This window comes from Aythya ferina (assembly GCF_964211825.1).
Source record: "Aythya ferina genome assembly, chromosome: 1".
In the NCBI taxonomy this organism is placed as follows: Eukaryota; Metazoa; Chordata; class Aves; order Anseriformes; family Anatidae; genus Aythya; species Aythya ferina.
Genome location: NC_140296.1, coordinates 207,171,762 through 207,194,829, shown reverse-complemented (window position 1 = coordinate 207,194,829; position 23,068 = coordinate 207,171,762). Strand labels below are relative to the sequence as shown.

At 56.9% G+C, this 23,068-nt stretch overlaps 1 protein-coding gene across 2 annotated transcripts in view; it reads left to right on the top strand.

Annotated features, from left to right (window-relative positions):
* Positions 1 to 23,068, top strand: part of SHANK3 (SH3 and multiple ankyrin repeat domains 3) — a 369,667-nt gene that overhangs the window by 2,560 nt on the left and 344,039 nt on the right. The window contains exons 2-3 of one of the 2 annotated variants that reach the window (XM_084506714.1): positions 7,212 to 7,261; positions 20,475 to 20,774. In XM_084506714.1, the coding sequence (XP_084362840.1) occupies positions 20,520 to 20,774 (255 nt within the window). In that variant the 5' untranslated portion in view covers positions 7,212 to 7,261; positions 20,475 to 20,519. Of the gene's footprint in view, positions 1 to 7,211; positions 7,262 to 14,311; positions 14,439 to 20,474; positions 20,775 to 23,068 lie in introns of those variants that run through there. The other variant, XM_084506715.1, reaches the window with a different exon arrangement.

Genomic DNA, 23,068 nt, shown 5'->3' with positions numbered 1-23,068 from the left:
TGTACAGTCCTGTGTGCAGGACTCACATGGCCGTGCTCCTGTGCTTGGGCCTCAGTTTGCAGTTTTGGCCTGCCCCCTGATGTCTTGGGGAACTGCTGGAAAAATGAGAGTCTGCCATTCTCCTCCTCTTCTAAAAATGGGTCAAGGAAACAGGAAACTCCAGAGCTGGATTTACGCAGGTACTGGTACACACGAGTGTCTGTGTTTGTGTGAATCAGGATGTGAGAATGAAGAGATGGTAGCCCTGGAAGCAAACAGGATTTAAACAGGATCTGTACCTTCTGTTTCTTGCCTTAATGCCTACGGACAGGGATCCTCAAAGGCTTCAGTGATGTAAGGGTTACATCTGTCAAGCATCTGTGAGAAACATAGTCAAACAGGAGGCTAGCTGTGTAACCATGCCTATAGCAAATGTCTTGCTGTGTTAGCATACCAGCTGCTCTTTTAGCTGTAGTGTGTTTGTGCCAAAGCCTTGGGTTTCAAGGAGAGGAGATGAGGGCTAGGGAATGACCTTGGCACAGTTCTGCTCTTGTCTTGGCCTAGGTGCCTCAGAAGGTGTCTTTGCCTGGGATGTGCAGTTGCTCTTGGCTGGTATCTTCTAGGCTGGCCAAGCAGTGCTTGCTGCAGCCCTTGCAAATGTGGATGTTGCACAAGACCCTGCACTCTGAGAGTGTGAGTGCGAGCTTGAATCTCTGGGATTGTATGGCTGCATGTGAGATGCAGCACGTTTTACATGCATTGCTTGCATGCAGGCACTGAGGCTTAGACCTGGGCTTGTATGGGAACTGAGTGGGAATAGGGATGGTTCCTACATGGGGCATGCTAGGGTCCTTTTCCACCAGAAATTCATAAATTTCATTCATCACTTTTGTCGTCATTCTCTCTCTATAGCGACATACAGGTAATGGAGACAATGCATGACAAGTTTCCATAGTTTATTTATTTTTAACTAACACTTAAATTCATTACAAAGTTCTTGTGCATGTGGCAACAGAGGTTGAGAGGGGAAAAAGGGCACAAAGGAGAATATTACAAGGTTCTTTTTTTTTTAGATAATCTTTTTTTTTTTCAGCTTAGAATATGTAAATATTCACATAACACCTAAGTATTCTTGACGTTTTAGTATTTTCTTGATAATGTATTATCTATACACTGTATTTTGTACCACATCATTTAGTTAAACCACTGTTGTCTTATAGAAGTGAACATGTACAAGCAGCCCATTACAGAATATTCTGTTGAGATTTCAACCAGATAAAAATTGTTACTGCTGCTGTTTCCACACGGGAGGTGTGGGGCAGGGTGTGGGGCTGTGTGGGGTGCATGGAGCAGCAGGCTGAGGCTGGGTGAAGGGCTGGCAGGCTGGGCTCCTGTCCCTGTCTTGCGGAGAGCAGGAAGGTGTGTGTGGATCTGGGGTGCCCAGTGGGGTGAGGTTCCCCGATGGCAGGACTACAGGGCCCTTGGGCTGGCTGCAGGCAGGTCCTGCCCTGCAGCATGTCAGACAGCATCTCGCTGCTGTGGGACATTGCAGAGCCAGGCCAGCATCTGGCCATGGCATTTGGAGTAGCACTGGGCACATCGTTTTGCAAGCCGGGCAGGGGCATGTGTGGCTGTGATGGAGTTGAGCTGCTTCTGCTGGCTGCATTCAGGCCCTCAGAGTGGTGCAGGGACCAGCCACAGCCCAAGGCAATGTCATGAGCAGTGCTCTGGGCTCCTGCCTGGTGGTGCAGGAGATAAGAAGGAGCTGAGAGGGGAACAAACGAGCTGGCACTGTCGGAGCCGGGATAGGATCGGTTGTGCCCTGCCCGAGTCTACCTGCCTCCTCCCAGCACTGCACCCAGCGCTGCCAGCTTGGATGCTGGGACCTGGTGATCCAGTTCTGCCCTTGACACTGGGGGAAGCGGGGGCACAGCTGCCCCAGGAGCAGCAGAACTGTAGGGCAGGGATCCCCTCTGCAATGGCAGACCTGTCGCAGGGGAGGCCACGGAGCTAAAACGAGCACAAAGAGTAAATTGCCATCCCACTCCTAAATGCAGCTGAGCTGCTGTAACTGTGACAACAGGCACAAGCGCTGGCTTCTGAGTGCCTTGGCTCCCATTGGTAGCGTAGGAAGGGGGAGTCAGCACTGGCTTTGTGGAAGTCTCTCAAGGATCAGCCTAAACTTTTAGGGGATCAGGTGTCTGTGTCACTACTGAACAGCCAGACTGCCCATCTTCTTGTGGGGAGCAGAGTGGATGGAGACTTTTGTAACCCAAGAAGCAGGTCGATGAGGAGGATCATCTATCATTAAATATTGAAAGATCTTCTCTGGCTGCAACGTATTCTTCACTCCCTGGCAGCAGCTCTGTGAGTTTATGATTCTGGATTTTGTATGAAGACTCATTTGTGGCTGCACAAGTGACTTTGGAGGGGCATGGGGCTGTGTGGTGCCTGGGATGGTGCAGGATGTACCACTGGTGCCAGTTCTCATTCCAGCACTTCCCCCCAGTCAGAGCTGGGCCTACCTGAGCCCCTGGAATGTGTGCATGGTGTTCACCCCCTAAGCAGCCTCTTGCACCTCAACTTGCCATGAGCCTTTCAGTGTGGGGCTGGTGATTGTGCTCCAGCAGCATTTTGTATTTCAGTTGCTGCTTTGAGGTTCTGTTCCTTTGGAAGGAGGTGGCTCTTTGGGCTGCAGTTTCTTGGTAAAGTGGGTGGTTGTGTGAGCTCAAGAGCAACAGAGAAACAGGGGTGGGTTTGGCGGTTGGCTCGGACTTGTTTGCAGAGAGAAACCCGAAGTGCAGTTAGGTTCAGGGCTGTGTTTTTCCTCAGGAGAGAACCGACTGGTCCTGGACTGTGTCACACCTCCTTACAGTCCCCCCAGCTAGGGACCACGGGGCTCCACTGGGCGAGGCTGGTCTGTGTGGCTGATTTAAGGAGTGGTTTAAACTTCCTGGTCTGGATCCTTCTGCTTTTTATAGACATCCTCAGGGGAGTGCAAAGAATGGCAGGAAGAGCAGCAGCCCCGTATGCGCTCAGCCCCAGTGCTATTGTTCAGCGCTGGCCGGGACCTTCCCCATGGGAGGCTCAGGGCAAGGCTCAGTGACCTCACAGCCTGATGTAACATTTCCTGGCCTTGGTGGAAAGGGACTACAGCTCCCGGCATGCTGTGGGGATACAGGGCATCACGCTGGGGTTCGGGCTGCAGGACATACCCCTTTGTCAACGCTCCTGCTCTTCCATTGGGTTGCGGATCCCTGGGGTTGTGACAAGAGCCTGCTGGGGCATGATGGTAGTGCTGTAGCTCGTCCTGCCTGTCTGCTGACCTCTTGCATGAGTCCTGCAGGCCCTTGGGGTGCCTGGAGCATCTGTGCTGCACCAGGCTGTGTTAGGCTGGGCTCTGGCACAGTGGCAGGTTTGGCTGTGGGTATGGCCGGAGCAGTGGCTGGGCTTGGGTTTACATGGAGATGTGCAGTGGTATCTGCTCATGGCTCTTCATCTCCTGGCCCTGGGTTTGTTGCTGCCCACTGCTGGGGAAGGCTTTGCCTGCAGGTCTTGTCTGGAGCAGCTGGAGCAGAAGTTGTCAAGGATGACAAGGTTGATGTGTCCTCAAGGATGCACGTGAGAGGGAATAAGTGGCATTGTCCCTCTGTGGGGCCAGGGCCCTGGGATGTCTCAGCAGGCAGAAATGGGCAGGTCTCCTCTGCACGAACTCTGATCACAGGCATCTCCGTAAGTCCCATTTGCCGTATCATAGCCCTATGGATGTCTCTCCATGCAGACACATTTCCACAGCCCTCCTGATACAGGAATCTCCAGATGCTTCCCAGTTCTGTCCTGGGGACAGTTTTACTTCTGCTAACTTCATTTCTGATCATGTTGTGCTCGTTAGGCTGCTGGGGACCAGCTGCTGTGATCACTGTGAGCTCTGTTATCTTTGAAAGGGAAGAAACTGAACGAAAAGCAGGAAGTCTGGACATACACAGTAAGAGTCAAACTTGTACTGGTGAAAGGCAGAATTGCCATTTGTGAGCAAGAACAACAACAGGACAGCCTCCCTGGTGCTCTGAACAAGGTCCCTCTGGCTGCACAGGCAGCAGACTCCTCAGGGACTGGGAGGGCTCAGATACTGGCAATGTACAAGCTACAGTCTAAACACATTGCAGATCATCTGCATAATTTATTCCTCTGTGAAGAGTTTAATTTATCAGGTCCAATAATAAACTCATAAATCTCCTTTGCCTGTTATCAGTGTTGGGAGGAGATGCTCATATTATAAGGATTTAATTTATCTCCCAAGCTGCTTCCTGTGCAAAATGGTGCTTTGACATTGCAGGATGCGTGCTCATGTGGCCAACATTGCACTGGGCCCTTGTCACAGAAGGACAGAAAGACAGTGCTTGAATGGCTGGTGTCAGTAGGAGTCCAGGAGATGGTCACACTGGCCTGGGTCTGCTCTGGAGGCTGGGTGGGCAGATGAGGGTGCAGAGGATATCTGGGAGGAAGAGCTGTCATGCTGGAGATGGAACAAGGTCCTTGTAAGTACTGGGCACCGCTCTGCAGCTAGGAACAGCCCTCTGGGGCCAGTCCTGCTGTCCTAGCCCATCTCTGACTCTGCCCGAGGCAGCAGAGGAGGCAGCAGAGGCTGCCTGTGTTGAGAAGGTGGAGACCAGCTGCCTCCATGTGAGACTCGATCCTGCTCACCATCAGTGGGCCTCAGTGGAGCCCTGCAGAATGAGGTTTCACATCCATGCCAGAATTCCTGCCACTGATAGAGTTGCTGGTGTCATTGCCCATAGAAACATCTAGACCTGGTTGGAAACTTGCAAAGCTCTGGTCCTCAAGGGCTTCCTGTGGCAGTGAGTTGCACCGTCTTATTATGGGTGATGTGACAGAACATTTCCTTTCTTAGTGCGAGGTTCCACTGTATTTTCCATTGCTCTTAAGCTGCAAGATGAAAAGAGCAGAAACGTTGTCTCCTTTCTGCAGACTGTTCAGGATGTTACAGCCTTTTATCTGGGTGCCTTCTTATTTGCCTCCTTTCTTAAGGCAGCCATCCCAGCTCTTTCCTTTCTCTTCTTATGGCACTTTTCCTAGTCCCTTGGCCACTCTTGCCTCCTGTTTGAGTCCCCTTGGCTTTGCAGTTTCCTGGGGAGCCCTGGTACCCACTTTGCACCCAGGACAGCTGTTCAGGTGCTCGTTCCCCAAGCACTCTGTTACCTGTCTTGCTCCCAGCCGTTGCCAGCAGTGCCCCAGTGTTCCTGGTCCCAGGGGAATGGTGGAAAAGTGCAGAGAGTGCTTGGCTGGGTGCAAATATGGAGCCCTGGGACCCAGCATGGCTACTTGGGCTGTGCCCTGTCTGGGTAAGCAGCAGCCTCAACATGAGGCCTTGGTGTGATCTTGCTGGAGAAGGCTCCCATGATCCAGACCACTGCCTATCCCTGGGTGGTTTGGTTAAGCGCCAGTCCAGTAGCCATGTGAATGCCCAGAGGGTGTGGAGCTGGGCTGCCCAGTGTGACAGGTGTCGGGGTTGTGCTACCCTTGGTGACTCGTAGCCATGCTGTATAGCTTCAGCCCAACTCCACTGTGTCCTGGGGCTGAGGCTGCCCGGAGGCAGCAGAGTGAGCTGGGGGCATGAGCTGCACAAAGTGTCTTTGGTGGGTGGTGAGCTCCTGCTCTGCAGCACCACACAACCCTTTGTCCAAGTGTCCTAATTGCAGCAAATGAGTCTCCCTGCAGTGTAGACAGCAGTGGTGCACGAGGATGGCGGCTGCTGTGTGCCCTTGAACCATATTATGTGCTGCAGAGAGAGGTTTCAGATGGTACACAGTGGGCGGGAGGCTATGTGGTGTCACCCCTCTGGCCCCAAGCCCTGCAAGGCTGGGCTCATCCAGGTTTGATGTTCGTATGGGCACGGCAGTCCACTGCCTCAGCATCTGCCTGTCCCAGCCTTGGTATTCCCAGTGCTCAAGGATGGGAGAGAAGCTTCTTTCACTGTGGCCGATGGATGTCCAAGCAGGACACATGCATGCCCTGTGCTGCTTTGTCTAGGTTTGACATAAGCTGCTGCAGTAGGTTTCCTCTGTTTTAGCAGCACAGGTGTCCCATGAGCTTTTCCTAGGAGAGAGGGCAGCAGGGTGGTAACGGCTATGTCCGGAGCATCTTGTGAAGGCCGCGTGGTGACCTTAGCAGCACCACTTTACAGAGGCACACAATGGCTGCTGAGTTTTCCAGGTGAATCACTGTGCCAGGGGTACCTCTTCCAGTTGAATGGAGTACATCTTGTAAAATGTTGAAGGCCTGGTGGCACCCAGCTGCCTACGTGGTGCACCACACGTGCTTTGCAAAAATGGGATCCTTGTTGCCGCCCCTTCCCCCCCACAGCACCTTGCACTTGCCAACACCAGCTGCAGCACAACAAGCGTGCTCCGAGAAATCCCAAGTCATACATTTTTAATTTCCTACAACAGAGCAGCCATTTCAGCCACTCACCCAGAAAGGATCTTTAATGAGAAACAAGGATAGAGAGCATGCACATTTCCAGCACACAGGAGAGCAGAGGCACTATGGAAACACTCTGCTGTCTCCTGGCTGCCTGTCACTGTTTTGAGTTTAGCCTGGTGAACTTCCTTCCTGATCTTGTGAAGGTAGGCTCTGCAGGTGCCTTGGGGCTGGTGCCTGAAAAAGAGGAGCTGACTCTTGGCATAGCTGGTGTTGGTCTGGAGCTGGCCCCTGCTCTCAGGCTCAGCCCTGCTGAGGAGTGGGAGAGGCATGTGGGAGAGAGTCCTGCTGGCCCATGGCTGTGCCAGCTCCCTGCTCTCCTGCCCGTGGTTTTCAGAAAGTTGCATTGCCCTCAGACACAACTTGGCCCCATGCTGCACTGTCAGCAGAGACGTGGAGCTGCCAGTTCCTTAGCGTGCCTGGGTGTGGAGGGAGCCCCTCAGGTCTCCTGCTGGCAATGTGGGCAGGAGGCCGGGGGCAGGGCAGCTCCAGTGCAGCAGGGCAGTTGGCATCGCTGCAAGCCGTGGACAATGCTGCTGCTCTCCCTGCTGTCCTGTGGATTTGCTCTGGGATGCTCCTGTTCCCTGACTCAGGTCCTAGGAGGGTCTCCACATCGCCCTGCTGTCCTGAGGCTGCACCAGCTCTCACTGGGCAGGTATTGGTGTAGTGTGCTTGGGGTCTTTCATGGGGTGCATTGCACTGATAATGTCCTTGCTGTCTGTTATCTGCAGGTTGATGAAGAGGGAGTGCTGTGACCCCGTGCCCGTGCCAGTCTTTTCAGGTAAATGCTGTTTTTTTCTTCCCTTTTTTGCCTTTGGAAATGCCCTGGACCTCCCAACAGGAAGTGAGGCTGATGAGGGCCCTGCTGCCTCCACCTGGGAGGGCATGACCTGTCTGGGGCACTGGGGATGGAGACCTGGCCAGTGCTCTTGAGCAGCAGCATGGAGGACGGAGGGCAAAAATGGGGCTGGTGAGGGCTGGAAAAGGATGGAGGGTGTCAGGCTGAAGGGAACAAGGTGCATTCAGGCAGGTTGTAAATGATGCAGAAGCAGTTATGAGTCAGGAGTAGGTCATCACATCGTGTATGTGCCTTGAGGAGACATCAAGAGGAAAAGACAAGGGGAGAAAGGGTCTGCCCAGACCCTTCCCTCTGGGATCCAGCATGCCATCTCTCATAGAATCCTCCCAGGTCCATCCAGCTGAGATCCAGCATCTCTGACTGGGGCAAGGACCACTGGTCTTGGAGGACAGGAGGCTCCTGGTCATCTCACTGTTGTGGGTACTTCTACCAGCCCTGGCTGCTCAGCTGCTGACTAATGCAATGGGGCTTTTTCCTGCCCTGCCCAAGGAAGCTGAACCCTTTGCAAGTGCTGCCTGTCCCCAGAGCTGGTGTGGCTGGTGTGGGATCATGTCACCCCTCAGCTGTGTCTGAACTGGGTGCTGTGTGCATGCTGTGCTACAGGGCAGGGCAAGATCTCAGTGGGAGCTCTGGGATTGAGTACGCAACATGCTGTGAAGGGCATTTTCTTTGGACACACAGAGAAGTTTACGCTTTTGGTGCTGCTTCCATGGCTGCTGTCAGGCTGGCATGAGGGAGGCTGCAGAGCCATGGTGTGAGGCCAGCCAGCACCATGTGTGCACGGCTAACCTGCAGCACCACCGCTTATGGGTGCCAGAGCTCCTGTCCCTTAGGAGAATGAAAGCAGTGGTGGGTGCCCCTATCCCAGGATGCCAGGACAAGAGTCAGGGGTGCATGCTTTCTCCCAGGGCACTGAATGGATGCGGGCAGGGAAGAGAAGTAGCAGTGGCTTACTGTGACTCTGGTAGGGCAAGAACTTGGCACAGAGGTATATAAGGACAGGCAGAGCTACACCAGGGACAGGGAGGCACTAGAGAAAGCACAGGGAGGAGTGCTGGAGAGCCCATGGCTGGTGGAGATGTAGCTTGAACTGTAAGACCCAGCTGGGACAAGGCAGGGGAGAGATGTCCTTTAGGAATGGAAGACAGCAAATGACAAATACTTGCTCATGGTATGGGGCTGACTCTCTCCCCTGCCTGCTGAACATTCTTTGCTTGGCAAGAGGCTCCATTTCCTGCCCTAGTCTCTGCCCTGCCCCTGCTGTTTGCTCCTCTGAGCAGCCTTCTCCCTCCCCTCTCCCATGGGGTCTCTTAGTGCCCAGCACGGCTCTGCCCCTGTTTCCTGCCAACCCCATTCACTGCAGATATTTGCCATGCACACATCCCAGAAGTCCTGCCCTGGGGAAGGGGTGAGCTGAGTATTGCAGGACTCCAGTGCACACACATGCCCCATGAACACCTCGGTGGGGCTGGGGCTCAGGAATTGCCAGGCTCACCCTGCCCCCTTGCCCTGTGCACTTGGGAGGCTGAGCTGTGGCGTGCAGCCTGCAATGTGTAGGCTTCAGTGTAAAGGTTTGGAAACCAGAGAATGAAACAAACGAAAAGTAAAATGCTAAGGCACAAGAACACTGAGGTGCTTTTTCTGAGCATGGGTCTGGCTTCAGCAGGCTCTTTCACAGACTGCAGCTTCATTCCAGGACCCCTACAACATCACCTTGTAAATCCTGCAGATAATTCAGGCTGCCTGTGCAGGGCTGCCTGTGCTGCGTGGGCTGAGCTGCGTGGGCTGTGCTGCGTGTTTCCGTGCAGGGGTGGGCTGAGCTGCATGGGCTGTGCTGCGTGGGCCACACTACGTGCTTCCGTACAGGGGAGTTGCTGTGCCATGCCATGCTGTGTCGTGCTGTGACGTGCTGTGCTGCACTGTGCCGTGCTGTGCTCTGCCTTTCTGTGCTGTGCTGTGTAGTGCTGTGCTGCACTGTGCTGAGCCACATTGTGCTGGGTGGCTCAAGGCTGAGGAGTGGCTGTGCCCTGAGTGGTGCTTTCCAGAAAAGCTGTAGGTCTGTGTGAGTTGCCTAAGCATTGGCTGCCTATGCAGGGCAGGTGCAGTCTTAAAGTGTGTGCAGTGGGCTTGAATCATGTTTGTATTGAAAGGTGGACATTTTTCCAAGCTGTTCTTTTACTGGCTTATGAGTTCAATGAAGTCAGTCCTTCCTGCTCCAAGAGTGCATCCACAACTTGCTGGGCCCAAAGCTGAATGCTGTGGCAGCATCATTTCTGAACACTTCCAACAGATTGCTCCCCAGAAGGCAGCACTCTCATTTGGACCAAATTCCTCCTCCTTGCTAAGCAGCAACACAGCAGATTCCAGTGGGAGCAGGGCCCTGTGGAGCTGGGCTCGGCCAAGGCAAAGCCCATTGCAGGGCTTTGTTCCTAACCCTAAAAGAGCAAATTGTCCTCCCTAGCTACAGCAGGAGCCCGTGCCTGGGGGACGCAGGGAGGCTGCCGTTGAGCCTGGAGTCTGGCTCAGTCCTGCCTGGATCTGTCCTGGCATGGCTGCCTGGCCAGCTGCTGCTGGCTCCTGTGAGTGCAGCAGCTCTGCCCTGCACTGCTCTGAAGGATGGGATGGGGCTGGAGGCAGGAGTGTGGGGAGGGGAGGATGCCAAGGAGGCGATTAGCTTCTCAGTCCCAGACAAACAGATGGAGGCAACGTTATCCTATTACCGGAGCTAAGCAGGAGAAGCCGAGTAGTGAGTGCAGGCTGACTGATCAGTGTGCACGTTGGGCTCCTGCAGAGGCAGGATGGTTTTCTGGGGTGGCATCCTCCCCGACACCGGCTCTGGCTCTGGATAGCAGCTACACCTGGGCAGCACGGAGTCCCTGGGAACAGGTCAGGTACACCCCCCATCCCAGACATGGGTGCAGCACCTCCAGCCCTGCACCCTGTGATCTGCCACTGGGGCTGGAGTGTCAGTGGGGGTGGGCAGGACACCGGCAAGTGTGGGGCGCCAGTGCAGCGTGGGGCTGTGCTGGGGCTAGGCTAGGGGGATGGTGATGGGCCTCCCTACTGGCAGTGAGGGGTGGGTGGGTCAGTCCTGCTAGCCGTGGGGCTGTCCAGGTTGCTTCAGGGATTGTGTAATTCCTGGAAGGTCTTGGTTTTCTTGTTTTCCACTGCCTTGTGCTGCTCCTGAGCTGGAGCCAGGAGAGTGGAGGAAGAGTGCATGATTGCAACAGGTACTGGGCAGCTGGGGTGTCTGTGCAGCCCTACATCTGTGCCTGCAGGGCAGGGCAGTGCTCAGTGGTGAGCTGGGTCAGCCTGATCCATGGCATTGCCCACGTGCCCAGGAACTGGGTGTTTGCCTGGCTGCACAGCCATGGGTCTGTGCTGCTGCCCTCTCTGCAGGAATGCAGGGGTGCTTGCTGAGATGAGGGTGCTAGGTGTGGGGACCCAACACTCAGATTTACTTGTCCTTGGGCTGTACCACCTTTGTGAGCTGTTTTTATGTGCAGTTGTGCCCAGTGGTGGTGTGGGAAGATGGAGGGAGCAGCTGCATTTTCTGACAGTCTGTCTGTGGTGGGTCAGGCACTGGGGTCTTGTCCCTCTCAGCTGCGTCCTCACATGAATCCAGCCCAGGCATTTTCCTCTTCTGCACTGGGGGGCTGGGTGTGTGGGGTTGGTCCTTATGCTCTTGGCTCTGCCTGAGGAGCTGGTGGAGGCTCGGTGGCTTGTGGGACAGGAGGAGACACTGCTCTGTCCAGTGCACACCTCCAGGCAAAGGCATCTGTGGCCAAACTGGTCCAGAGGGTTCTGCAAGGGTCTGACTCCCTTCTCTGGTTGCGAGGGTGATTTCCGATCATTGTGAGAGTGGTGCAGTGCCACCAGTGGGGCTCTTGGCACACAGGTCCATCCCCGGTCCTGCTGGTGCTGTGCGGCTGCGTGACCTGCAGGCTGGGCAGGCTGCAGGCTGCTGTGTGGGTGCAGGACCGAGGGACCCCGACCGGGGTGCACAGGGCCCTGCACGTGCTTGTGAGAGCGTGTAGCTGTGGTTACCAAGGTGACTGTGTTAAGTGATGTTCCTATGGCTACGCACCGCTGGTGCTTGGAGTTACTGCATGGGGGGGGGGGGCAAAACCCCCAGGATGCTGGTGTTTCTGGGTGAGGCTGTTCTCACTGCAGCAGTTGCCTGGCTCCAGCTCCAGAAGTGCCTTTCTGTGACGACTCTCACACACCAGGGGCTCTGTTGGGCTCTGCAGACCTGGAGGGCCCAGGCTGTACTGGCTGTGTACTGCCTATGCCCAGCTCTGTGCCCAGCAGGGAAGGAGACACCCCCTTGGGATGGGCTCAGAGCAGAGCCTGAATGGGGAGGGGGCTCTGGGGACACCTTCCCTGTTTGAGCAGCAGCCACTGCATCCCTGGTGCCCTGCGTGAGCAGTGCCAGCTCCCATGAGTTGCCCTCATGGCACAGAGAGTCTGCAGATTCCAGCTGCATTACAGGGCAGTAGGTTCTGCAGGCTTTGAGGTCTTCAGCCACTGCTGCCCTCCTTCCGGCTCTGTCCCTCCCTTAGATCAGGAACACCCCATGTGTGCCACAGAGACAGGCTGGGACACTGCACCTGTGATGCTGACTGAGCAGGTGCTGCACTGCAAAAGGTGAGGGCAGCCAGGGAGGAAAGACAGCATCCCCTGATGCTTTGCTGGGAACTGGGACAGATATGGAAGGAGGCTGTGGGACAGGAAACAGTGGGGACGGGCCCCATCTCCTCTGATGGGGAAAAGCTTGGGGAGAGCAGACAGAGAGGGAGAGGTCACATCTGGGAGGTGGTTCTCCACTCTGTGTTATCCCAGACTGAGCCAGGCTGGAGGGGCTCAAGCGACTGTCCTCACATGGACTCTATCCTGGTGGTGCTGGCCATGGCTGGGGTAGCTGCTTACATCCTTCTGCTGCTGTGGGAACCTGGAGTCCTGCAGAGAGACATTCTCCCTGGGGCTGTCAATGGTTCAGAGCCCAAGGATTGAGCCTGGGATGCTCTAAACCTCAAACTGCCTAAGGTTTAGCTGCTCTTGTGGCAGACTTGGACCTAGCTGGCTCAAAGAGGGTGGGGAAGTAGCAAGGGTGAAAGCAGCACACCCTGGAGACATGTACCCCTGACGCAATCCTGGTTTTCAGAGACCACACAGAGGCACGGACAAAGGTTTTGGTGCCTTTCTATGGGTGGGTGGCAGGGGACAGCAGGACAGCTATTAGGGACAATGTTTGGAAGCCATGGTACTGAAGCCTCTTGCCCAAGGGCTCTGCAGAAGGGATCCCCCATGAATTGCCTTCCCCAGGCACTGCAGCTGCCTCCAACACCCACACAACTGTGTAAGGACAGTTCAGAGGTTCCCCTGCCCTGTGCTTGGCACTGAGGCACAGGTGAGCTCCGGTGTTCCTGTGCATGCACTCTATTGGTACCAGATGCTGCTCCTTTTCTTTCTGCTCCTCACTGGGGTCTGCACCACACTGCCATTGCCCTGGGAAAGTCAGCACTGGTGCAGTAGGTCCAATCCCAGTTGTTGCGGGAGTCGCCCTTTAATCATCTGCACATTCCCAGTGACCCAGTAACCCTGGCAGGCTGAGAGAAGGAAAATCAATTGGCAGTAGAATTACCCATTGAGCCCTGTAGGACACAGGCCGTAGGCAGGCTGATCAATGAGCGTTGCTCCCCATGCCCTCCCCCCTCTGCCCTCTCCCTTCTCTCATTAAATCTGTGCATCTTAATGCTCCATCTGGGGCCACTGCAAGCACATAGTCCTTTGCTCCTGTCACCCAGCCAGGCGCTCTCCCTTGCTCAGCCCCTGAAGACCTCTCTCTGCTCCTTCTGGCAGCTGTCCCAGTCTTGTGCAGGCTGGCCGTCTGCTCTTGGTGCAGAAGATGCCATGAGAGCTCTCTTAGATGCACTGTCACCCCTTTGCTGGGCACAGGTGAAGATCAAGTCCTAGTAGGCGAGGGCAGGGTGGCCAGCAATCCTCTGCTGTGCTAGAGACTGTGGCAACAGGTCAGAGGGGCTGTGATGGTATTGACCTCCCTGCCAGCTCTGCCAGTGAGGTAGATGGGAGCTGCACCCAGCAAGGGAGCACGACTAGGTTTGCCACCCCACTTTGTTTGACCTGCCTGCCAGTGAAGGGGGAGCAGGAAGCCCTCCCGGCTGGTGTGCAAAGCCACTGCGGGGACAAAGCACCTGCATGGCACTGATCCTGCACATGCTGTAGCTCAGCATGGGGTGGGTGCGGATGCAGCCAAGCCTGTCACAGCATGGACTGAGGATGGGGCTGCATCCAGTGCCTGCCCCTGCCCACATGGGGCATGCTGGTGCTTGGGTCATTGCTGGAGGACATGGGCAGCAGTGGTGAAGGACGAGGCTCGGCTGGTGCAAGCAGCTTTGTGCTGCCTGTCATGCGTGACTGGGACGGAGCCATGGCAAACAGCCCATGCCCAGGCAAGCCATGAGGACGGCTCTGGCACTGCTGTGCCCTGCATCTGGGCAGACCCTGCTCTGCAGCCCTGGGCACAGCGGCAGGTGACCAACCCAGGGTGGCCTGTGGGAGCCCCAGCATCCTGCACGATGTGCTGCATTCAGCCCTGCAGCGGGGTTAGGCAGTGCTGTACCCCTCGCCCCATCCCCCCTGTGGAGGCCAAGCCTTCCGCAGCGCTTGCAGCCATCGACCGCACGCTCCAGCTGCAGCTGCAGCCGCCCCTGGTAAATCAGTAACTAGCTTGTGTGAGCGAACGGCACTGCTTGTCCCATGGGCATCGCCAGCCAGGCGCAAGCGGACGGTCCCCAATTCTTTGAGGTGAGGGCTGACTCGCTGCAGTGGTGTGGGAGGGCTGGGCTCTGGGTAGGACTCTGAAAGGTGACCCTGGGCTCCCCAGCTCTGGGAGGCTAAGGGGTGACGAGGAGCTTGCACAGCACCTGCACCAGGCGCCAGGACTGGGCTTGGTACTGCTGCAGGAGCGGAGCCAGGGGAGCTGTGGCGGCTGCTGGAGCTGGTGCCAGCTGCAGGCTTTGGAGGGGTGAGCACAGCCTGGGGCTCTGTGGCTGTGCCATGGATCTGGCAGGGCAGGGTGAGTGTGGATTGACCTGGTACTCTGTTCCCTGTGCGGGTGGGTGGATGTGCTGCCCTGTCCTAGAGCAGCTTTCTGGGTGCTAACCTGAAGTGTGTACGTGTTGGGCCTTCTACAAGAAGCTCTCCCCTGCAACTGTGACAGCCCCAAGGCGTGGGGCCTCTTCCCAGTGCTCCCAGCAGTGATAGCACTGTGTGCTCCTCTCCACACCCACCCAGTAGTGATCCCCTGGCAGGACACTGGGTCTCCCCCTAGCTCCTACTTGCAGTGGTGGTGCCCTCACTCACAAACCCCGTGCTGCAATGGGGGTCCTGGAGCACCAGGACCTGGTACAGCCTGTGCCCTGGTGTGTGGCCATGGGGCAGAGTTGGAATGTGCATGTCTCTCCCATAGACCAGCACCAAGAAGTCCCCAGTCCCTGAGGTGCTGCATGAGCTGTCGCTCCTGCCATCTCCCCCAGGAAAGTGGCACTTGTGCTAGAAAGCAGCACCTGCAGCCTCCTGTGATCTGCCCCAGGCACAGGCAAGCCTATGGACATGGTGAGCCAGGTGCGCCATACATGTCGTGTCTCTGAGATATATCTGCCCATTCCTCTAAGGGCCAGGCTTGCAGGAATCACAGTGTTGCTGGGCATGAGAGTGGAGGTGAAGCCTGAGCAGCGCTGAAAGCCTTGCTGTGCATGGGAAAGCAGGCACTGAAATGGGAGGAAACTTAACCATCATTCAGTCAGAGGGACCCTGCCCATCCCAGGGAGGCCTCATTGCTAGCTACAGTAGACTGGTGTTTGCAGGTTTCTGCCAGTCAGTTTGGCTGGGCAGAAGTTAATTCCTCAAGGTGTGTGGCCATGATTCCTGGATGGCCAACAAGCCCTGCAGAGGAAGGCTCAGATGGTGTGCATTTCCACCTTGCCCCCATGCTGAGGCTTGTAAGTGCTCCCTTGGTGTAGAGAGATAGCTGCTGTTGCTGTTGAGATGTCAGCTGCTTTTACCCTGGTTTCATTTCTTGTGCTCCCTAGCAGACTGTTTGAATCTGTGGGACTGCTGCATGGGCCGGAGCCGAGACCTCTCTGTGATGCCGGGGGGGGGAGGTGACAACGGTTTTGAAGCCCAGCAAGGCATGAGCCATGCAGAGGGCTCCTTTGGAGGTGTCCCTAAGTGTGACTCCAGCCAGTGACTGGTGCAGTCCCTGGGACTGGGACTCCACATGTGCTGGGGCCCCTCATGAATCTGCCATTGTCCCAAGTGCTGCAGCACAGTGTCTCTGGGTTAGGGGTCTGCCATGCAAGAGGAGACTGCATAAGCAGCACTTTTTTAGCCTGCAAACAGGCTAAAGTTGTAGTGTGGCTCTAATTGCTGTCTGTGACGTATATAAATACTTACATAAACAGAGGAGGGGAGAAGAGCTGTGCAGGCTAGCAGACAATGCTGACACAGGAATAGGGTAAACTAGCCATGCTTGTGTGGGCTAGAAATTAGGCCATTGCTAACCGTAACAGCAATGAAAGGTCTGAAACAGCTTTCCAGGAAGAGGAGAGAGGGTGAGAGGAGGCCTGGAGGAAGGTATTTGGAAAGAGGGTTTCAGAGCTGGTGCCTGTGTGTGCCAGCCCTAGCCCTGAGGACAGGGAGAGCCCTCCCTCAGCCGAGCACTGGGCAGCTGTGGCCCTGCAGGGAGCTGGGCTCTTGTCCTGGGCTGCAGGACCTGATGCTGACTGACAGCAGGCAGGGGTCTTTGCAGCCCTCCCTGGGCTCCTCTGGCAACCACTGCTCACCCTGCCAGCTGGGCTGGAGGACAGCAACTGCCCGGCTCCCCGGAGGTGCCACTGGAGCAGCCCATTGCCCTATCCCAGGAGCAGTCTGGGCTGCACCCCTGCTGTCCTGTGCCCTGTTTTCCCATTCCTGCCCTTCACATGCCCTGAGGCTGCTTGTTTTCTTCAGCCCTTGCTGGGTCCCACTGCTGTGCCAAGGCTGGGCATTCTCCAGGGCCCTCCTTGGAGAGCAAGGGTGATGCAGAGATGCAGAGGGCCAGAGCTCTTGGGGGAGTAACAGTGACAATGTCAGAGTGGTGCTCAGCAGCACGGCCTGGGACAGTCCCTGTGGCATAGTTGCTCTCGGTGGTGGGATGTGTAAGTGGTGGCAGGGGTGGTACTTCAGATTGTGGCATTGGGAGCGATGGAGAGGGGCTGGTGATTAGGGAACACTGTTTCTCTCAGGAAAAGAGGTGAAGGTAGCTGTACTTCACAACCTCTTGTCAGGGCTGTTGCAGAGTATTTGGGAGTCCAAATAAAAGGCTCTGTTCTGAACGTCATCTTTGGTGCTCCTGGTGACACGTGGGAAGCTCTACTATGCTGGTGAGGCGTGACTTTCTTTGACAGAAGCATTACTGATTTGTTCCTGTCACTATAAAATCTTCCTGAAAGATTTTATAACTCTCTGATGATTTTTCATCAATTTTTCCTGGTGTTGGAATAAAACTCTTTGGATTATAATTTCTAAGATACTCAATTTGTATCTTTTTTTCAAGATAAGTGATTTTATTATTTTTTTTTCGGCAGAGAAGTTGGTTTAATAAGAGAAAATGAATGTGAATGACTCTGCAAGTCTGTAATGGAGTTCAGGGGTGGGGGTGGCCAACACATTTTTCCAGTCATTCACAGTTGTATCTGAAACATCATTGGGAACTAATGAGGTACCAGAAGATTGGAAAAAAGGCAAGAATAATCCTGACAATTACCATCTGGAGCATTTAATTTCTCCCTCTATTGAAATAACAAGACAGAAAAAGAGGAAAGAAATAAAATAATTGAACAGCAATAATCGAACAGAGCTATAGCAGCGAACGACAGGCACTGGCTGAGATGAGTACTGCTGCAGGGCAGGTGGAGGGAGATTTGCCACTGAGGGACCACGAGCTGGAGCTGCTTGCTCTGTGTTCAGCCCTTGTTTGCATTCAGGCCTCACTGAGCTGCTGGCAGAGCCCGTCCATCCCCTGCGTGCATCTGATGATGCTCTGCCCTGCTGGTGGCTGCTGGCCGCTGGCCTCAGGGGCAGTCCCAGGACAGGGATGCCTGATGCAGCCCCTCTGCTTGCCCATCCTGACCCTGCAAGTGGCACAGCCTCCTCTGTGCAGACCGGTGTCCCCCAGCCCCACTTCCCCTGCCACAGCTATCAAAGTCTCGGGCACTGTCTCTGGGCTGTTTGTGGGTTGTGCCAATTCCACCATGAGTCTGCGGAGTCCCTATCCCTGCTGCTGCTTGGTGCCTGTCCTGCCTGGGACTTGTGCTGCAGGGCACTGAGCTCTGCCAGGGCCAGCCATGCCCTGCATCTCCTGGACCTGCCGTGTCCCCTGCGCTGGGCAGCATGTGTGTGGGGACAGGCCAGGCCCTGGTGCTTTCCCCAAGGACCGAGACACTGCACAGGAGTGGAGCTGCTGGTGCCCAACCAGGAGCAGTGCTGTGGACCCATGCTTGCACGGTTGTAGGTTTCTAATCCTGGCCTCCAGCTGCTCCTCAGTGCCTCTGCCATGTGCAGCCACAGCTGCTGGCTTCCCAGCTCTAGCTTCTCTGCTTCCTGCTCTGCCCTTTGTTCCACAGATAGTTTTGCCTGCTCCCTTCCTGGCCGCTCTTATGCCTTTGTCTTCTGAGCTGCCAGAGATCTCAGCTGGGGCTTGCTTCTCAGCTGCTTGTGACTCATGGCCATTTCATCCACTTCCTCCCCTTGATAGCCCCACCTTGTCCCCTGTGACCCTCTGAAGAGCCTAGCCTGGAGCCCTTATTTTCCTCTGAAAAGCCTTTGTCCCAGACCCATGCTCTGCTCAGTGCTGGCATTTTCTCCAAAGCTCTGCAGTTTTGATGTGCCTTTACCCAGGGCCTGGACAGACCCCAGATGGGGAGCACAGGTGCTTTCCAGCACTCCAGCCCCCCCTCTTGCCCCAGTTCCTTGTCAGGGTGCTGTTCCCAGACCCTAGGGAGCACACAGCAGGAGAGGTGCGGTTGCACTGGCAGTCCCCCTTGTGACTTTTTAGGCTTTCTGTGCTGCTGGGCAAGAACATGTTGTCACACCTTGGAAAGGGACTGGCTAGGAATGACTGAAACTTATGTTACTGTGTGCTCCCGTGCAGGTGCACAGGCTTGACACATGCCAGGGCAACACTGGGAGTCCAGGGTTGAGGGGAGCTGTGACTGCAAGGGAAGCTGCTGACCCTCTGCTCCTTGTCCTGGCAGGCAGCAGCATACAGTCAGGACCTGCAGATCTCTTGCACAGGTCTGCAGGTGTGGGAAGGAAAGGAGGAGCTCAGAGACTGGCCAGTTGCTCCTGGGATGCTCTCGTTTGTCATCATCCACCCATGATTTCAGTTTTGGGGTTAGTCCCATGGAGTTGCACAGGTCTGAAGATGCAGCCTTCTCTGCCTGTCTTGCTTTCTCTACTGGTGCAGGACATTTGCAGCAGATGCTGCTCCATCTGGGAGAGTTGCTTGAGGCCAGGCTGCCCTGTCAAGAGTCAGGCTCTCCCTGATGCCTGCCTCGTTGCAGTCCCTTGGCCTCAGGGTGAGAGGGCTGAAGGAAGCACCATTAGTCATTTCCTGGACAGATCCAGGCCGTACCGTAAATCTCTCCAGCTCTCAGTGGTTTGGGGGCTATTTCTGTTTGAGGATTGTCATGTAGATTAAAGCTTTGAATCCTGGCCAGCGATGGACCGGACATAGTCCCATGCACAGTCCTGCAGAGCTCAGCCCAGCATCCCATCTGCTCTTGGCAGGACAGTTACTGGCCTGTCCCTGCCTGGGAGCAAGGACTTGACCTGCCAGGCAGGCAGGGTTCTCCTGTCTCTAGTTCTCACTGGCAGGCGGACTGGCAAAAATAGCAGCCTGGGGCAGTGGCCAGTCATGCCTGTGCTCTGTGAGCTGGAGCTAACAGTAGCTGTGCCTGCCACCGCTCCACCACGTGCACGTGCTTCTCTGACTGAGGCAGGTTCCTGGGGGGGAACTGACCATCCATACTCCCACTCCCAAAACCTTGGCACAAGGGCAATAGCACAAGAATCCTGTTGTCCAAATACAGTTTGGGGAGCCCCTGGCAGATGGCCCCTGTTCACTGCCTGATGAGCTGGTGGAGATGCTGCTGGAGGCTGAACCCCAAGGGCCAATCTGGCTGTTGGTGGGTGTGCACAGCCACATCATGGGTGGTGACAGCCTCTGAGCAGGAGTCTCGGAGACCTCAGAGAGAGCAGCATTTAAGCACCTGCAGGATGAAGTTTGCAGGGCAAGAACCAAGACCTTTCCCGATAAAACCCTGAGATGGGCAAAGTGCTGAGCCCTCCATGAGTTGCACCTGCTTGTTTTGCTGATGTCCAGCCTCCCTCATGACTCCCCCCTGGCGGAACGAGCCAGGCAGGCCCTCCAAATGTGCTGCATTCTGGGGCCTGGGCAGGGTGTGTGGTGGTAGTTGGCCCCTGCTGGGAGGAGGCCACCTGTGGGGATCCCTGCATGGGGTGCGGTATCTCTGTAGGGTCCATGAGATGGGGATTCCCATTTAGGGTGGGGGGTGGTCTTACGCAAGATCCTTGGCATGAAGATCTATGTTGGGGTTGTCCCCATGAGGTCCCTGCAATGGAGCTACCTCTGTGGGGATGTGTCTGCAAGATTCCTGAGTGGTGGGTTGGGGTTTCCCCGGTACAAGTGTTCTTTAATAGGTCCCCGAGGGGGTGCCTGTGTGGAGCTTGGGGCACTTTTGCAAGGTCCCCGACGCAAGGATTATTGTTGGGGGTGTCCCCACATGATTCCTGCATTGATGGGGTTGGTTCCCCAGGGAGGGCTTCGAGATGGGACTCCTTGCGTAGGGTGGGTGGGGGTCCCTGCATGGGGTGCCTGTGTTTGGTGACGGAGTCCCCTCTGGGATCCCTGTCGGGGAACCCACGAGGTCCCTTTGCGGAGGTTGGATGTGCTCTGCTGGAGGGTCCATGGGTGGTGGGGGGGCGCGAGGTCCCTCCGGGGGTGCCCTCGCGGTCCCCGCCGGCCGCGCTCACCGCTTGTCTCCCGCAGGGCCCCCGGTGCCGGTGCCGGCCGCCCCGCCGCGCCGCACGGAGCATGCCTCTGAGCCCCGCCGGCAGCAAGCATGAGAGCCCGGAGTCGCCGCCGCCAGAGCCGCCGCCGCCGCCGGAGCGACAGCCCCGCGCCGCCGCCGGGGAGCCGGGCGCCGGCCTGCGGGAGGAGACGCGGCTCGACCCGGCCCGGGGCCCCGGCGGGCCCCGCTCCCCCAAGCTGGCGGCCCCGGCGCGCATGGAGGAGCCCGCGCCCGGCGCCATCGTCGTCCGCATCGGCATCCCCGACCTCCAGCAGACGGTGAGTGCGCGCCCGGCCCCGACCCGCGCCCCGACCGGCCCCGGCCCCGGCCCGGCCCCGACCCCCAGCCCAGCGCCCACCGGCGAGAGCCGCCGCCTCCGCGCCCCGGCGCCGCCCGGCACCGCCCGGCAAACTTCGCTATGCCGCGGGCGGGGGCTTGGCCGGCCACGGCTCCGGCAGGACGGCTCCCCGTGGCCCGGCTCCCCGCCGCCCCTGCTCCCGGTGCCCCGCAGAGCCCCCGCTCCCGGTGTCCCGCGGCGGGACTGCGGCGCTGCCTTTCGGGGCCCATCCCCGCCGGGGCGCTCCGGAGCGCCCGGGGCCGGTAGCGCAGCGGGGCCAGGCTGCGCTGTGCCGCCTGCCCGGGCATGGGGGCACCGGGACTGGGGGCAGAGCGGGGCACAGCGCGGGAGGCTTCAGCACCGGCACCGGTACCTGTACCGGCACCAGCTCCAGAACCAGCTCTGGCTCTGGCACCGCTACTGGCTGGGCACCGCGGGAGCGTGGAGCTGCAGCGCAGTGCTGGGAAAGGTGATGGCTGCTGGTGAGCCAGCGGTGTGGGCAATGTGCGTGTGCGGCGGGGCTGCAAGCCAGGTGTGAGTGTGCACGAGTGGCGAATGGACGTAGACATGACCGCAGCATGTTTCAGGTGTCCAGCTTGGGTGCAGTGCAGTGTGGTGTGTGCTGGGTGCCCCAGTGTGGGGACAACGGTGCAGTGGTGATGGTGCCGCAGGCAGGACATGTGCCTGTTGCCTGCCAGGAGCTGATGTGTGACACAGGAGGGCACTGGGCATCGTGGCATGTCAGCTGGGGTGGCTGTGAAGTGGAGCAGCACATGGGGCACAGGCAGTAGTTGGCACACAGTGCATTTGGTGTCTGGCAGGCAGTGTGCCATGGGGGGTGGCTGTGACTGACCAGGGTGTTGGGGTCACCTGGGGGCAAGTGCTTGGAAGCTGAGTCTGGTCAGGGCAGGAAGAAAGTTCACTGAAGGACTTCAATATCACTGGCTCTGATGAAGGATGCTTATTAGGGTGCTGTGCTGAAAGCAGTAGTTTGCCTGGGGAGGGATGGGTTGGGAGGTGCAGGGAGCCTGAGCTCAGGGATGAGGTGCTGTGGGCAGGAGAAGGATGTCTTTGGGGATGAGGCTGTGGCTGGTAAGGAGGCAGAGGGGACTGGGGCAAGCAGAGCATTGCTGCATGTGTGTGCAGGTTACTAAGGGATGTGAGACTGCTCCTGTTTGGTGGGGAGAGTCCCTTTTTGGAGAGCAGTGGGGGGGTCCTGCCTGGAGCTGGAGGGGCAGCGGCAGGGGCCAAGAAGCTCATGAGAAAATGGTGGTGCTGTGGCTGGGGCCAGGTTGCTGACACGTTTGGCAGCACAGGCTCACAGGCACTGAGGGGTGGCAGAGGCAGGTGAGGCCACACTGCTTGTAGTGTCGAATCTGCTCTGGAGGGGAGAGCCCTTGTGCTATGGGAGGGCTTCACTCTGCTTGCTACTTCCTCAGCCTTGCTGCAGCTGTGAGCAAGGCTGTCAGCGACATGAAGTTTGCCTCTTCCCTTCTCCACCATGTTAGCCCTGACACATCAGGACTTAGTACTTTGGCTCCATCCCCCCCATTCCCTGGCAGATGCAAGGACCCAGGTCCCATGCTGCTCCAGCCCTCACCGCAGATCTCGTTGATGCAGCGTGGGACAGAGCCTGAGGACTGTCAGTGAGGACACACTCTGCAGTTTGCAGTGGTGTCCACCTCTCCACTTCTCTGTTTATCGGGCACAGCTCCATACTTCCCTTCCCCGTCTTGTTTTGTTTTATGAGTGTGTGTGTATGTTGGAAAGAGCTATGATGCTGGAGTCAGTATGATGGTATACCGTAGCACTCTACCCCTTGCTCCTTACAAGTCCTCCTGTGCAATCGGGATGGTTGCAGTGCCAAGGCGAGGCAGCTCTGCTGTGCCAGACCCAAGATCACCCGGTGCTGTGGAGGGAGTGGGTCATTTCACGAAAAGCAGAGCATCTTTGCATGTATACATTTGCATGTAGGAATTTCCCTCGCAGATTTCCCTTACCATTGGGACAGATGTCTGTCAGAGAGCTGATGAGAGAAAACATTTCTGAGCAGGCGGATGGGAGTCAGCAGAGCAGGAGCCCCTGAGGACACCTGTGTGCTGCCAGGGTCTTGGTCTGGGGGCTTGGGACATTGCTCTCTGGGATGGTGGAGCCTCACAGGGACATGGGGCAGGGCCTGCTGGGTGCAGATGGCAACATGCAGTGCTGGCATCCTGGCCAGCACAGCTCTGTGCT